The sequence below is a fragment of the Parambassis ranga genome, chromosome 13 (genome assembly GCF_900634625.1).
Source record: "Parambassis ranga chromosome 13, fParRan2.1, whole genome shotgun sequence".
In the NCBI taxonomy this organism is placed as follows: Eukaryota; Metazoa; Chordata; class Actinopteri; family Ambassidae; genus Parambassis; species Parambassis ranga.
The window spans coordinates 20,698,180-20,711,120 of record NC_041033.1 but is presented as its reverse complement, the minus strand read 5'-3'; the positions used below and the strand labels follow the sequence as shown (position 1 = coordinate 20,711,120).

At 46.1% G+C, this 12,941-nt stretch overlaps 3 protein-coding genes across 3 annotated transcripts; 2 read left to right on the top strand and 1 right to left on the bottom strand.

Moving 5' to 3' along the window:
• Positions 1-786: 786 nt before the first annotated feature.
• On the bottom strand, positions 787-3,284 carry nup88 (nucleoporin 88). Its single transcript, XM_028419867.1, has one exon. It carries the CDS (start codon positions 3,231-3,233, stop codon positions 1,080-1,082), a length of 2,154 nt encoding a protein of 717 aa, XP_028275668.1. The 5' UTR covers positions 3,234-3,284; the 3' UTR covers positions 787-1,079.
• A 13-nt stretch (positions 3,285-3,297) lies between these two features.
• Positions 3,298-6,071, top strand: psmd8 (proteasome 26S subunit, non-ATPase 8). Its single transcript, XM_028419868.1, has 7 exons — positions 3,298-3,454; positions 3,949-4,021; positions 4,125-4,227; positions 4,315-4,480; positions 4,735-4,835; positions 5,036-5,147; positions 5,304-6,071. The coding sequence occupies exons 1-7, from the start codon at positions 3,350-3,352 to the stop codon at positions 5,439-5,441; spliced, it is 798 nt and encodes a 265-aa protein (XP_028275669.1). The 5' UTR covers positions 3,298-3,349; the 3' UTR covers positions 5,442-6,071.
• Positions 6,072-8,241: 2,170 nt separating this feature from the next.
• spred3 (sprouty related EVH1 domain containing 3) lies at positions 8,242-11,901 on the top strand. The gene is made up of 6 exons (XM_028420298.1): positions 8,242-8,252; positions 9,805-9,970; positions 10,139-10,307; positions 10,391-10,452; positions 10,547-10,705; positions 10,897-11,901. Exons 1-6 carry the CDS (start codon positions 8,242-8,244, stop codon positions 11,899-11,901), a joined length of 1,572 nt encoding a protein of 523 aa, XP_028276099.1.
• Positions 11,902-12,941: the final 1,040 nt, after the last annotated feature.

The window sequence follows — 12,941 nt, the reverse complement described above, 5'->3', positions numbered from 1 at the left end:
GACATTTTTGTCTACAAAGAATATACAGGAATACAAAATGCAGTCATTTTCTAAAGTTGAGATTATGTTTTTATTTTGCCGTTGGGCTTTTGTTGTTTCCTATACTCTCACTGGGTCCTAAACAAAACTATAATGCCAGAAGTGAAAGTGATCTCAGCACTAACGAGGAAGAAAAGAGATAACCACACGTCCTCAGAGTTAAGTTTCACTTCTCTCTGTGGTCAGAGGTACTCTGACATCATTCCTGATCACTCAGACTGTTTGTGAATATGATGGCAAATAAAACAATGGAGTGAGTAGATGACTAGAGAAGGTTTAAAGGCGTAAAAAAATGCAAATTTGTATTTATTTCTCTATTTACACATGACTGGTATAGACCTGACTTGTTGTTGTTTTATGTTGTAGAGCCCCACAAAGCCGTACAAATGTAAACGCACCACAAATCAGCTGCACCAAAACATTCTGCGCTCTTTGGAGCAGATGCTGTCGCCCTGCTTAATCTGACTTTTAACACCATTTCTGCTGCCAGCACTTTCACAACCAGCTCTTAACTAAAAGAGAAGCAAGTCAAATCATTTCCAGGATGTTTCAGTGTGGATGGTTGTTACTGCTCTTACTGTTTCTTCTGTCAACTCTGCTGAATGCATTCACTAAACACGTGGCTGGACCCAATATGAATTTTCTGGAGTAGCATTAAGCAACAGGCATCATCATCATCATCTTCAGCAACCAATAACTAAACTATTGCGGTTGTCGAACATTTCCTGTAACAAACGAGTTAAAACATTTACAGAGAATTTTCATTTTATTATTTATCCAAAATGTGAGGAAACAATGTTCAGATGGGACTTTTTTTAACTGCTTATGCCAAGTCAAACATTTAGAAATAACAAAATAGGTAAACCTGTTATGCTAAATAAAACCTGTTGTATTCCTAATAAGCGGCAGAGACCATGTCAAAGGTGAAGTTAGGCTGCTGTATACAAAAATATCTCCCTCCAAACACACTCCACACACATCCACTAACAACTTCTCACTCAAAGGCAGATCTGAAGTGACTGGGTTCTTTCCTGCAGTCTTTAGAAGCTGAAGTGGTTTTTGATGTCTTTGATCTGCTTCATCATGTCTCCAATCTGCTGTCCTTGCTCTTTCAGGACATCCTGCACGACCTTCTTCTGCTGGGCATTGAGCGAGACCGTTGTCCTGGATGAATGAGCGTCCTTGTCCACTTGTGTCTTCTGGTAGTCCATCTTCATGTTCACCTGTCGGATGAGGTTGTTCAGGTGTTTCAGTTGATCGCTGATGCTCTGCAGCTCCTTCTTCATGTCCTTCTCGCTGTTCGACAGTATGGGCAGCTGGCTCTGCAGGCTGCACAACACCTTTTTAACCCTGTTCATGATGGTCTCTTGGCGGTACTTTGCATCTTCGTACTTATCAGCCAACCGTTCCGCAGCCTCTCTCAAACTCTTCCTCTCCTCTCTGCACAGACTCAGCTCTTCCAGCTGCTTGTTCTTCTGGCCTGTCAGGAGTTTCACCCTCCTCTGCATCTCCTCACGGGCCATGTCCTGCTTGAGGATGTACTCCTCGCGGAAGACCTGCGTGGCCCTGCTGAGGAGCTGCAGGCACTCAGGAGGCGGTGGAGACGTGTCTTTGTCCCCGGCTTTCAAAACGAGAGGATTGGTGGAGCTACGCGTCAGGATGTTACGTATGTGCTGCTCGAAGGAGTCCTCGGCCAGCCCGCGCAGAGGGGAGCTGCCAGAGCCCAGACCTGGATGCGAACAGAGCAGTGGAGGGGAGGGAGGCCGGATCGAGCTGAGCAGCGGCAACAGGATGCACTCATAGCTGCTGGTGATGCAGATCATGGTAGCACCCAGGGAAAGATCAGACACAATCAAAAAGCCACGGACTGGAGCCGACTGACTAGTGATGAGCGGCCTGGTACAAAGAATGTGCTCCACAATGCAGCGCTTCTCTGCAGCCAGCTCCTGCAGACTGTCCTTATCCTCCTCACCAGACTGAAGGAACTTCTGCAGCTTGTTGACCCAGATCAGCCCCACGCTGTGCACTCCTGCTTCATGGGTGCAGTGGTACCTGTGTGGACACAGTGGGTCTCTGTGCAGTCTGATTGGACAGGTGAAATCGAACTCCTGAGGCTCCTCGTCCTCTCCTGTGGCTACTTTCAGCGTCAGCTCTAACTCAACACACTCGAAAACATAGAGAGCTGGCACCGTCTCTGTGCCACGGATCCACTTCCCCACCGTGTCTTCCTCCTCCTCAGACTCCAGCACCACGCAGTGATACAGCGTGCCTGTTTCTGTGGCGATGACCAGGATACTGGGAACAGAGGGCAGGCACAGAATGGCACAAGCATCGTAGCCATAGTTATCTTCTGCTGCAGGATACATGGGGAGGGGTCCAACTGGTTTGCTTACACTCATGCCATTTGCCTGGCTCGTGTAGCTGACATAGGTCTCTCCATTTTCATAGAGGATGTACAGAGGATAGACCTGCTGTTCTCTGGAGCCCAGTGCTGACAGCTGTCGAGGAGGGGAGGCGATCTGCCCAAAGTCAAACGCCACCGCTATCTCTCCCAGAGATGCTGCGTAGGAGCGGGCCGGTGGGTGGACGGCGCTGTCATCGTCTATCTGCGACACCGGCAGGACTTTAGCAGGCGTCTGCGGCGACTTCAATCCGTAAAACCTGATGGTGTTGTCGGATGTGAGCAGCGCCAGGTGGGGCTCGTCGGTCTCGCTGGGGTACCAAGCCGCCTGACGCAGACTGACCGAGGGAGAGCTGGTGAAGAAGCGCTCTGCCACCGGGATGGTTTTGCAGTTGATTTTGTCCCGTCCACCCTCGAACTCGGATCTCTTACCCCACCGCTGAGGAAGCTCCAGCACCGACACGCCTCGCTGCCCGACGAGGGCGACGTGGTTCTGCGTCGGACTCAGCAACACCTGGCACACTTCGAAGAGAGGAGGGTTGATACACAGCAAAGTCTGATACTTCCCGCTATCCTGACTTTCATCGGAGTTCAACTGCCGCAGGTTGGTGGTGTAAAACACGCGGTCCGTGTCGTCCCACACGAAAAAGTCCCCACCCAAACAAAACGCCAGGTTTTTAGCGACTCCTCTTTCCGTAGCGCAGGGCTCCACATCCAGCTTCTCTCGTATTACTTTAAAGATAGTATGATTTGGTAAATCATTCAGCCACCGATCTGCGTTGAATGCCGCCATCTTGATCAAAAGTCTAATCTCAGGAGGAAACAGCCCATAGCAACCGCGAGTTTTACGACATACGTCATTTAACGTATTACGGTGGCCGGTGTCGTATATTTTGCAGAATCACCACCATGGCGTTGAAAGAGACTGCGGGACTGTATGAAACGCTGAAAGCAGAGTGGAACAAGAAAAACCCAAACCTGGGCAAATGTGGAGACCTGCTAACTAAGCTTAAGGTTGAGTTTTACATCTTATTGACTGTTTTGTTCGTACGAGTGTAACCAGGAGCTCTGTTTAAAAACGTTAGCTCTATTAGCAGCTATAGCTAATGTTGCTAAGTTATGCTAGCCAGGTTAACGTTGTGTACGGAGTTTTTGTGGAGTTTAGACAAACTGTAGACACTGATTGTTTTCATATTAATATTGAACTAATGACTGTGAGTAGACACTTTCATGTTGTGTGTCAGTATTTTGTGTTTGGATCTTACAACACCCGAGAAAAGCTTCCTCACCAGTCATTGTTGCTAATGTAAACGTACCGATTGCTAGCTGGCTAAGTTGACGTTCAAAACCGAGACTCTTTGCTTAACTGACCCTAATTTTCCCCAAATCTCTGGCTATTTTGTAACATTATATATATGAAAGTTCGCATTGTAGCCGTAACACCACCAACACTTAAATTTGACTCTGACTTTTTTAATGAAAATGACCAACTGTTTTTTTTTGTACAGGTTTCGTTATTGGAGCTGAACTTTTTACCTACCAGTGGATCTGCGCTCACCAAGCAGCAGCTTATTTTAGCTCGTAAGTATCGAATAATAAAGCTGGAAGTCCATGGTAAACATGGATGGCAGATGGTAAACAAGTGATTGGAAGTACGTCCCTAATTAAAGCCAATTTGTTTCAGGTGATGTCCTGGAAATTGGAGCTTTGTGGAGCATCCTCAAAAAGGACATCCCATCTTTTGAGAGATACATGGCTCAATTAAAATGTTACTACTTCGATTACAAGTAAAGTTTCCTTCCTATATTTCATGTAAGAATCATAAGTAACATTCTGTGAACATTTTTAAATTTTTGTTTGTTGTTTTCATTTAGGGATGAGCTGCCTGAAGCTGCCTACATGCATCAGTTACTTGGACTGAACCTGCTCTTCCTGCTGTCTCAGAACCGTGTGTCCGAGTTTCACACAGAACTTGAGCGACTCAGTGCACGAGATATTCAGACCAATGTATATATCAGACACCCAGTGTCCTTAGAGCAGGTGCTGTACTTTTACTTTTCACCTTTTTTTGATTGTTACTGTGAAGTGACCTCATGTTATAGGAAGTTCTATAATTCTATATAACATATTACAAGCTATCTGTAATAATCAATACACACAAAGGTACAAATGACTAATATTCCTTAGACACATGATTAGTTGTGGAATTCTCTACAGTTACTTTGAATACCCTATTAAGAATAATGTGTATCTAAATGTCTACTTATCACATTTTGTCTCTTTGGCCATTTTAGTACCTAATGGAGGGAAGCTACAACAAGGTCTTCTTGGCCAAAGGCAACATCCCTGCTGAGAGCTACACCTTTTTCATAGATATTCTGCTTGACACAATTCGGTAAGCATCAACAGAGTAAAGTGTACATTCAACAGTCCGCAGTCTGCTTGAGTTGAGCCTGTGTAGTACAAAAGTAGTACTGATGTCTTGCTGTAGAAAACAATGTACCATTTGTATTTATTATGAATGTAACTTTGTGGTTTGTTTCATTAACTTATTTTCATTATGCGATAAGATGAACCTGACCTTTTAATTTGCAGTGATGAGATTGCAGGTTGCATAGAGAAGGCATATGAGCAGATCCAGTTCAGTGAAGCTACCCGCGTGCTCTTCTTCAGTTCACCAAAAAAGATGACAGAGTATGCCAAGAAGGTCTGTATATTTTCCACAATGTATATTCTAGTTGTACTCAAAAGTGATTACCTTTTGTAGTATGTATTCAACAAAATTTCCTCCTAAAATCTGTTTTTAGCAAGAATAAAATAGCGAAACAAAGCTGAGTGTGCATTTTATTTCATTTCATTTCAGAGGGGATGGAGTTTGAGCGCAGATGGCTACTACTCTTTCACCAGTCAGCAGCAGCGGACAGAGGAGGTGAATATCCCCTCCACGGAGCTGGCACAGCAGGTCATCGAATACGCACGACAGCTGGAAATGATTGTGTAATCCGCCCCCAGGAACACTCAGCCTTGTACAGACACTCAGACACATGCACACCACTGATCCTGTATACATCCTGTCAACTCAAACGCAGCTTCACTACAGGATATGACTTCATTTATTGCCAGAGCGGTTGATTTGTTTTCCATCTTGGGTGCAGGTCTCCCTGTCTGGCAGTTTCATTTTAAAAAAGATAAAAGGGGAACCAAACTAGTGTCGGTGTACTCAGCAGTTACTACATATCTACCTTTTATTGAAGACATTTGAGGGTTAATACTCATGATGCCATCTGTCCATCGTTATTGCTGAGCTTTTTACAGGGTATTCCCAGATAGTGACAGCTACAACATCTACAAAACATTGGACCTCAGTTCATTACAGCACCACTCTTGAACTTTTCTTTCCGTATCACACAGCTATCAGCATTTTTTTATTATTTTTTTCTGAAGTCGAACAATATGGTATAACTCACAGAAATGTGTGCCCTGCTTTGTTTCCAAATGATTTGCCATTTAATTTTTTGTGTTCTCTAAACAGTGATGCCTCCTCTTCCTCCTTACATCGTTTGTACTCCAGTTGATCTCATAATGAAAATCTTTATCTGCAATAAATGAGTCGGAAAATAATTGTTTTGAATGGCCGTGCATTTCAGTTTTATTTACCATTTTGCTCACTACTTCTGGATGTTTAATTGCAGGCTTGACCTTGCAAGAACTGGACTGATTCACTCTAAACCTGACCCTGAAACTTTGGCACTCTGCACCAACTGTGTGTTCAAGAGTTGAACAGGTGGTTAAGGCTTAAAATGCATTGACAACTGCCCTGTAGGGGTGAAAAGTCTTTCCTGGCTGAGGCCTGTTTTTTTTAGTTTTTGTCTATTGGCAAGAACACAGCTGGACTTTGTGCGTTCCTTCGCTGTGTCTACTTCCTGTGCATGGCTCCGTGCATGAGTGCACACAGGAGTAAATGTATTTATCTGAGTAATTTCTCAGACATACCTTGATGTTGCTGTATGATGTCTGACCCCCACAGCATCAAATTCTCCTGCAGTTATTTTCATCATCATGACACATCACAACCTGCAGATGTGTCCTGGTGGACCACTGGTTTTGGATTACTGGTGATTTTATCCATGTGATTTGCAGAGACATGTGCTTCAGAGATGGAACTTTCTCCTCTGAGACACAGAGCAATAACCACACACGTCAGCTGGGTTTGACACAGTCTCATCCGCTACAATAACAAATGTATGCACAATTATTCCGCTGCTGAAAATAGTTCCCAACAAATGACACTTTTTACTCATGGTTCCATGATGTTCGTAAAATATGTTTGCTTCTACAAATAATTAAATACTGCGTATGAACAGATGATTATGTTGTTAAGAAAGGTGAGTTTGCTAAAAAAATGTAATTTAACCGCAAACTAATTACGAACGCGCAATGTAGCATTTTAGCTAACTTTAGCAAACGGTTGGGCCAAGCTATAGTAAGCTAACAGCTAGCTCAGGTTACTTTAGCTGTAGAAGTGAATGCTATATTATGTTAGCCTCGTTGGTCTGGAGATGTAACGGTGCATTTCAAACTTTCTACTTTGTTTGGTTTCATGTTTTGGTTTTAACAATATGAAGCAACTGGGATTTTTATTTTGAATTTGCCGCCCTACCAGGATCTACAAGTGAAGGAAGCACCTGGACCAAATACCTGGACCTGGATCTGACGTTTTCCTGGTATGTTACTATTAGATTATTTCAGTTCATGTCCAGAAACACACTCCACAAAATAAAAATAAAAAACAAAGTCACAATAAGTAGATTTTTTTTAACGGAAGAGGACAGTTTTAGGCTAAATCAACCACTATTTTCACTATTTTTGAACAGTGCCTTGAACCTTGCAAACACAGATCTTGTGTCTTGATGTGTTAAAAAAAAAAAAAGTATAAGTATAAGTGCCTTGTCTAAAGACCCACAACAATGACTCGGGAGGAGCTGGGATCGAACCGCCAACCTTCCGGTTACTGGACAGACTGAATGGGAAGTACTGCTGTCCATGGTGCTGAAGTTTGTGTAGGCTAAGATGGAGCAAAGTAAGAAAATGAGCTTCACACCTTATAGTAGCCATGCAGTACAGGGCAGATCCATCTGATCTTAGTTTACCTGTGTTGCTCAATAGCACCTGTTTGCCCAGTAATTATCAGAGGATCAACCAGAGGTCATTGATGGTTTACCCAGCTCTTCATTCACCGCCCACGTCACTGCATGCATATGTATATATATGTATATATAATATAATATATAAATACACCAGGAGTTCTCATTTTCAGTGATCTAAAACCACACTGTTACACTGACAAACCCTTATAACCCACATAAAGCCGCGATGCTATCAGTGATAATCCGGATGTGCTGGCAGAGGGCAGGTAGAGTGACAAAAAAAAAGAAATAAGAGAGGGAGTGAGTCGGAGCGAGAGGGTGAGAGAGAGAGAGAGAGAGAGAGAGAAGGGAGGGAGGGAGGGAGAGGAAGAGAGAGAGAGAGAGAGAGAGAGAGAGAGGGAGGATGCTGCCAGCGGAAAATGGCTGCTGCAACCTCAAGCCTATCCTGATACACCGAAACGACATCAAGGTGGAGAGAGAGAGGGAGCTAAGAGAGAGAGGAAGATTAGGAAAATGAGAGCAGATAGAGAAAGAATGTGAGTGAGCCTGAGTGTTTCCTGAAAGGAGGATAAAAAGAGAGAGAGAGAGGAGAGAGAGAGAGAGAGAGAGGAGACCCTGGGGTGGGCTGCTGCAAGCGGCGGGCAACAACGAGCCATGGAGGGCGAGTAAGTCCTTACATTTTCATTTTTTAAACATTGCACATATATACACTGAGCCTGATCCGCCAACACGGGTAGAGAAAGAGAGAGAGAGAGGGAGAGAGGGAGAGAGAACGCCACCACCTTCAGTGTTACACCAGCCCAGCATCATGCACTGTTAGACTGGCACAGTCGCCGCTGTTGTACAATTTAGCAGGCTGCCGAGAATAAAAAAAAAAAAAAAAAAAAAAACACCATTACGTAGTCTTGAATCAACAGCATATACACCACCCCATATCCGATACATCCACGCCACCAATATGTGATCAATGTAAAGAGCCTCCTACATGTGTGTGTGTGGAGCCGTGCGGGTTAGATGACTGCTGCTGGCACGGGAACATTTCAGAATTAGCCCGGTGACAATCCAAAAAGGAAAGAAAGAAAGGCAAGCAGCAGCGGCTATGCAACAATTCAGATGCGTGGTTATAGCGATTGGTAAAAACAATCACGAAATCAGTCAGTGTGTAAAATGTATGGAGTGGAGTGGAGAGGAGAGGAGAGAGGGGGGGAGAGAAAAGGAGAAATATGGCGAGTTTGGGGCCAGATCGCGTCATTCAAGACATGGCTACAGTAAAACGAGGGAGGGATGGAGGCGTTGTGATTTTTATCAACGTGTCTCGGGGTTTCATTATGATTTTTAAAGCCAAACTTTATGAATGAAATGTGATTTTTCTCTCTCTCTCTCTCTCTCTCTTGCTCTCCCTCATCCTCACCCCTCCTCTCCTTCTTCCCTTTTCTAATCGGCCCCCTCCCCCCATCTCTCGTTTCCTCTCCATCCTCTCACCCACTCGTTCCTTTTTTCCTCTCTCTCTCTCTCCCTCTCTCTTCCTCTTCCTCCCTCTCTCTCTCTCTCTCTTCCCTGTTTTCACACGCGATTGCAATTGTATTTTAGGCCTAAGACCCGTTTTCCTCCTCTCCGGAGCAGCACAGCCTGTTGTATAGCGCGCAGTGGCGATGTCGAATCCAGCCCCGCTCTGTCCCATTCATAAAAAATATAACATAATATCGGGGTGTGTTAATGAGTGCGTGCAGCAGGGGCGGGATGGAGAAAAGGAGCGTCTGAGAAAATCATTGCAACCATTTGAATTCACTGTGCTTTGGAAATTTTTTAAAAAAACGCGTTACATGCACATGTCGAACTGCGGTGCTGAATTATTCAGCCGATTTTTTTTGTTGTTGTTGTTGTTGTTGTAAGAATGCCGGGGCGTCTGATGGCGAATGGGTGCGTTCATTGATACGTCTATGTGGGAAACACTCATTCTTCCTCCCTCCTCCCATTTGGCCATTTGTCTCCTCCTCAACAGTTGAGCTTTATTTCTATCAATTCGCTCCACAGTTCAGGCGGATCATGTCCTGCTTAAATATCCAAACAAAGCCTCTTTTACCTGTTCCAGCTGTCACGCTGCAGCACTCCTGCATTCTTTGTGTTGAAACTGTAAAAATCTGTGCTGCATTTTTGTATTTTTTTGTGTGTGTGTGTCATCACTATTTCTCCTCCTCCATCCCACTCTCTTGACAGTGTGCGTGTTCGTGCCGTGGTGATGACACGTGATGACTCCAGTGGTGGTTGGGTGCCCCTTGGAGGTGGCGGCCTCAGTCATGTGGTCATATGTAAGGGGCGGAGTCACGACGGCAGGGGGCGGAGAGAGTACATCATACGTGGAGAAAGGCTGCGAGACCGAGCAGTGAGTGTGTGCGTGTGATATGGCTGTCTTTGGTGCCACGTTGCTGGTCAACACCACCTAAAGACTGTAGATTTGAGATGTCATGTAGATAGGAGAGTCATTTTTTTCATTTCTCAGGGAGGCTCATGTCTCGGATGCAGAACTAACTTGATATATTTGTGTCTGTAGCCGGTGTTGGAGTGTGCAGTGCAAAGGGGGTTAGTGTACAACAAGGTGAACCCCATCTTCCATCACTGGCGAGTAGAGGAGCGAAAGTTTGGCCTTACATTCCAGAGTCCTGCCGATGCCATCTCCTTCGAGAAAGGGCTTCAGGCTGTCATAGACAAGATCGACAGAGGTACTGATTTCCGTGTGTTGCTCAGATTGGCTTTAGCGGTCATTCACAGCGGTCTAAATCTTCTGTTTCCTCCTGTTATGAAGGCTCTGACTCGCCCTCGTCCTCCACACCAGAAGAGGCCGACACTGAGGACGATGGCCAAGCTGTGAGCATCGCAAAAGTTTGATCATTTTAGCTTTTAGTCTCCTGTTAATGCTGCCAATAATCAGGTTTTTTTTTTTACATTTGATCCCTCCCAGTCCCATACAGGAAGTGAGTCCTCCTCCAACAGCAGAAAGGAGATGCTTCCTAAACCCATCACCATAGTGACAAGCGAGTCATCATCTACCTGCTTCGTGCGGCCTGAAGAGTTTAGTTTTGGATCCAGCCATGCTGTCACCACACAGACACCTGCTCAGGTAGCACAACACCTCCGGCTCCACGTCTATCTGTCCATTTTCTTCCCTTCACTCCCACCTCACAGCAGAGATGTTTGTTTGTTCTACCTAAAGTAGAATTTCTTGATGACTTGAGATGAAACACTTCTGTAATTGCTGCCACAGTACACGCTGTTCCTGACTCATGCTGTAATTCTACACCCTCTCCACAGATCCACACCAGGCCGGGACAGCACCAGCTCTCACAAATGACGGCTGTGCTGAATCCCCCGGCGCCCCCGCCCCCACCTCCCGCTCCACCGACGCCTCCTGTGGGTCCCCCAGCCTCATCTCCTCTGTCGCCCCTCTCTCCCACGATTTCACTGCTGGAGGAGGGAGACCTGCGCAGCGTGGACCCTTGCAAAGACCTGTGGGGCTCTCGAGGTTATGAGGACTATAGACGGGCAGGGGCCACAAGGACTATGGTTGGGGGTCTGACAGGGGGCGTGGTCGTCGGTGGAGGAGGGAGCATGCAGGACAAGTCAGAGCTGTGTGTGGTTCGCTTTGAGAAGGAGCTGGCCGGAGTGGGGACGGCAGGATGTGACGTGACTGTGAGCCTGGACAGCAAAGCAGCCCAGCGTCTGTCCTCATCATCGCCCACCTGTATGTCCATGCCCAATGCTGTGTCAGGTGTGTCCTCAGGTGCTGGCTCACCACAGGAGACGGGCAAAGGCTCGCCTTCTCCCTGCTGCATCCACACCTCACTGGCCACGCCCCGGTCGCGGACTCGTAAGAGAGGAGGAGGGGCCAGCAGCAGTGGCGACCCTGGGGTAATATCTCCCGACGAGGACAGCCCGTGCCCTCAGGCCTCGTCGTCGTGCTCATCTCGCTGCGTGTACTGCCGCTCTGTTTTCAGCGCTTCAGAGAACGGGCGGGGACGCTGCAGAGATGCACCGGACCCGGCCCTGCACTGCCTGCGCCAGTGGACCTGTGTGTGGTGTGCGGAGAGTCTGCTGTACCACTGCATGTCGGACTCTGAAGGAGAGTTCTGGGAGCCTTGTTCATGTGAGGACTCGATGGGGGGCCACCCGCACCCCCTTTGCTGTGCCCGCTGGTTGGCCCTCCTGGCCCTGTCTCTCTTCGTGCCCTGCATGTGCTGCTACCTGCCTTTGCGCGCCTGCTTGCGATGTGGGGAAAGGTGTGGCTGCTGTGGGGGAAAGCACAAGGCGGTCCGATGAGGCCAGGCTAGGGGGTGGGAGGGGTTCCCTGGACCGAGGCAGCTTGGGGGTTGAGAGATGAGAGCATCCGTAAGGGATGCAGGAGGTGGCCCCTCTACAGTTGGCGGAACAGTGCTCTCAGCAGACCCAGACCTCCGACATGGCCCTCCAAAGCCCCATAGCCTTCCACTGCATTAAGCTCTTTCTCTTTTCAACCTGGGGCCTTCCTCACTGGTCCATGCCTGCTGAAGGTGCGCTGCACTCAGACCAGGCTCTGTGGGAGTCATCTGGAGCCTTCATAGTGGATTATTGTGGGATGGCTGATCTAGAGTTAGCTGTCAGTGACTTTATCACAGAGAGAGGGTGGCAGAGGCAACAATGATGTGTACACTGTTTCAAAATGTCCGTTTGTTTTTGTTTGTTTGTTTTTTTTATTTAGAAAGGAAATCTCAAAAAACAAAAGATGTTTATATATATGATTGTTATAATTTTAATTGGTATATTTTATTAAATGTAAAACATATTGACAGGCTCCCCAAACGGCACACACATTCACGTATTCACAAATATGAGATTTTTTGGGGAAGTTATTTGTTTCATGTTGGCCTGTTTGTCAGTCAGATGAACAGATGTCACCCTTTACCTCTGATTTTACCTCAGATGTTACTCCCACCTTGGTTTAAAAAAAAAAGAGGGGAGAGAGAGAGCGAGAGAGAGAGAGAGAGGTTTGGAGTGCAGTCTTCAAAAGAGTATCTGAGACCACTAGTGTTGTCTTTTGGTTGAAGTAGTAAACCACAGTGTTTGTAAGAAAAGGTTATCAAATGCAAAGAGACAATTATTGTTAAAGGGAAGTTGCAATGACACCCACAAAGACTTAAAAGTCATAATGTGATTCATTACAGTCCAAACACAAGGTTACGTTTGTTTTCTGGAAAAAAAAAGAATGTGTGTCGAACATTAAACACCCTCACTTTGCACATATTTTATCCATCCTCCCATGTATTTTTAATATTAATCATGAGAGCATCACATCCCACCACTGTACTTGTTGAATCAGTCAA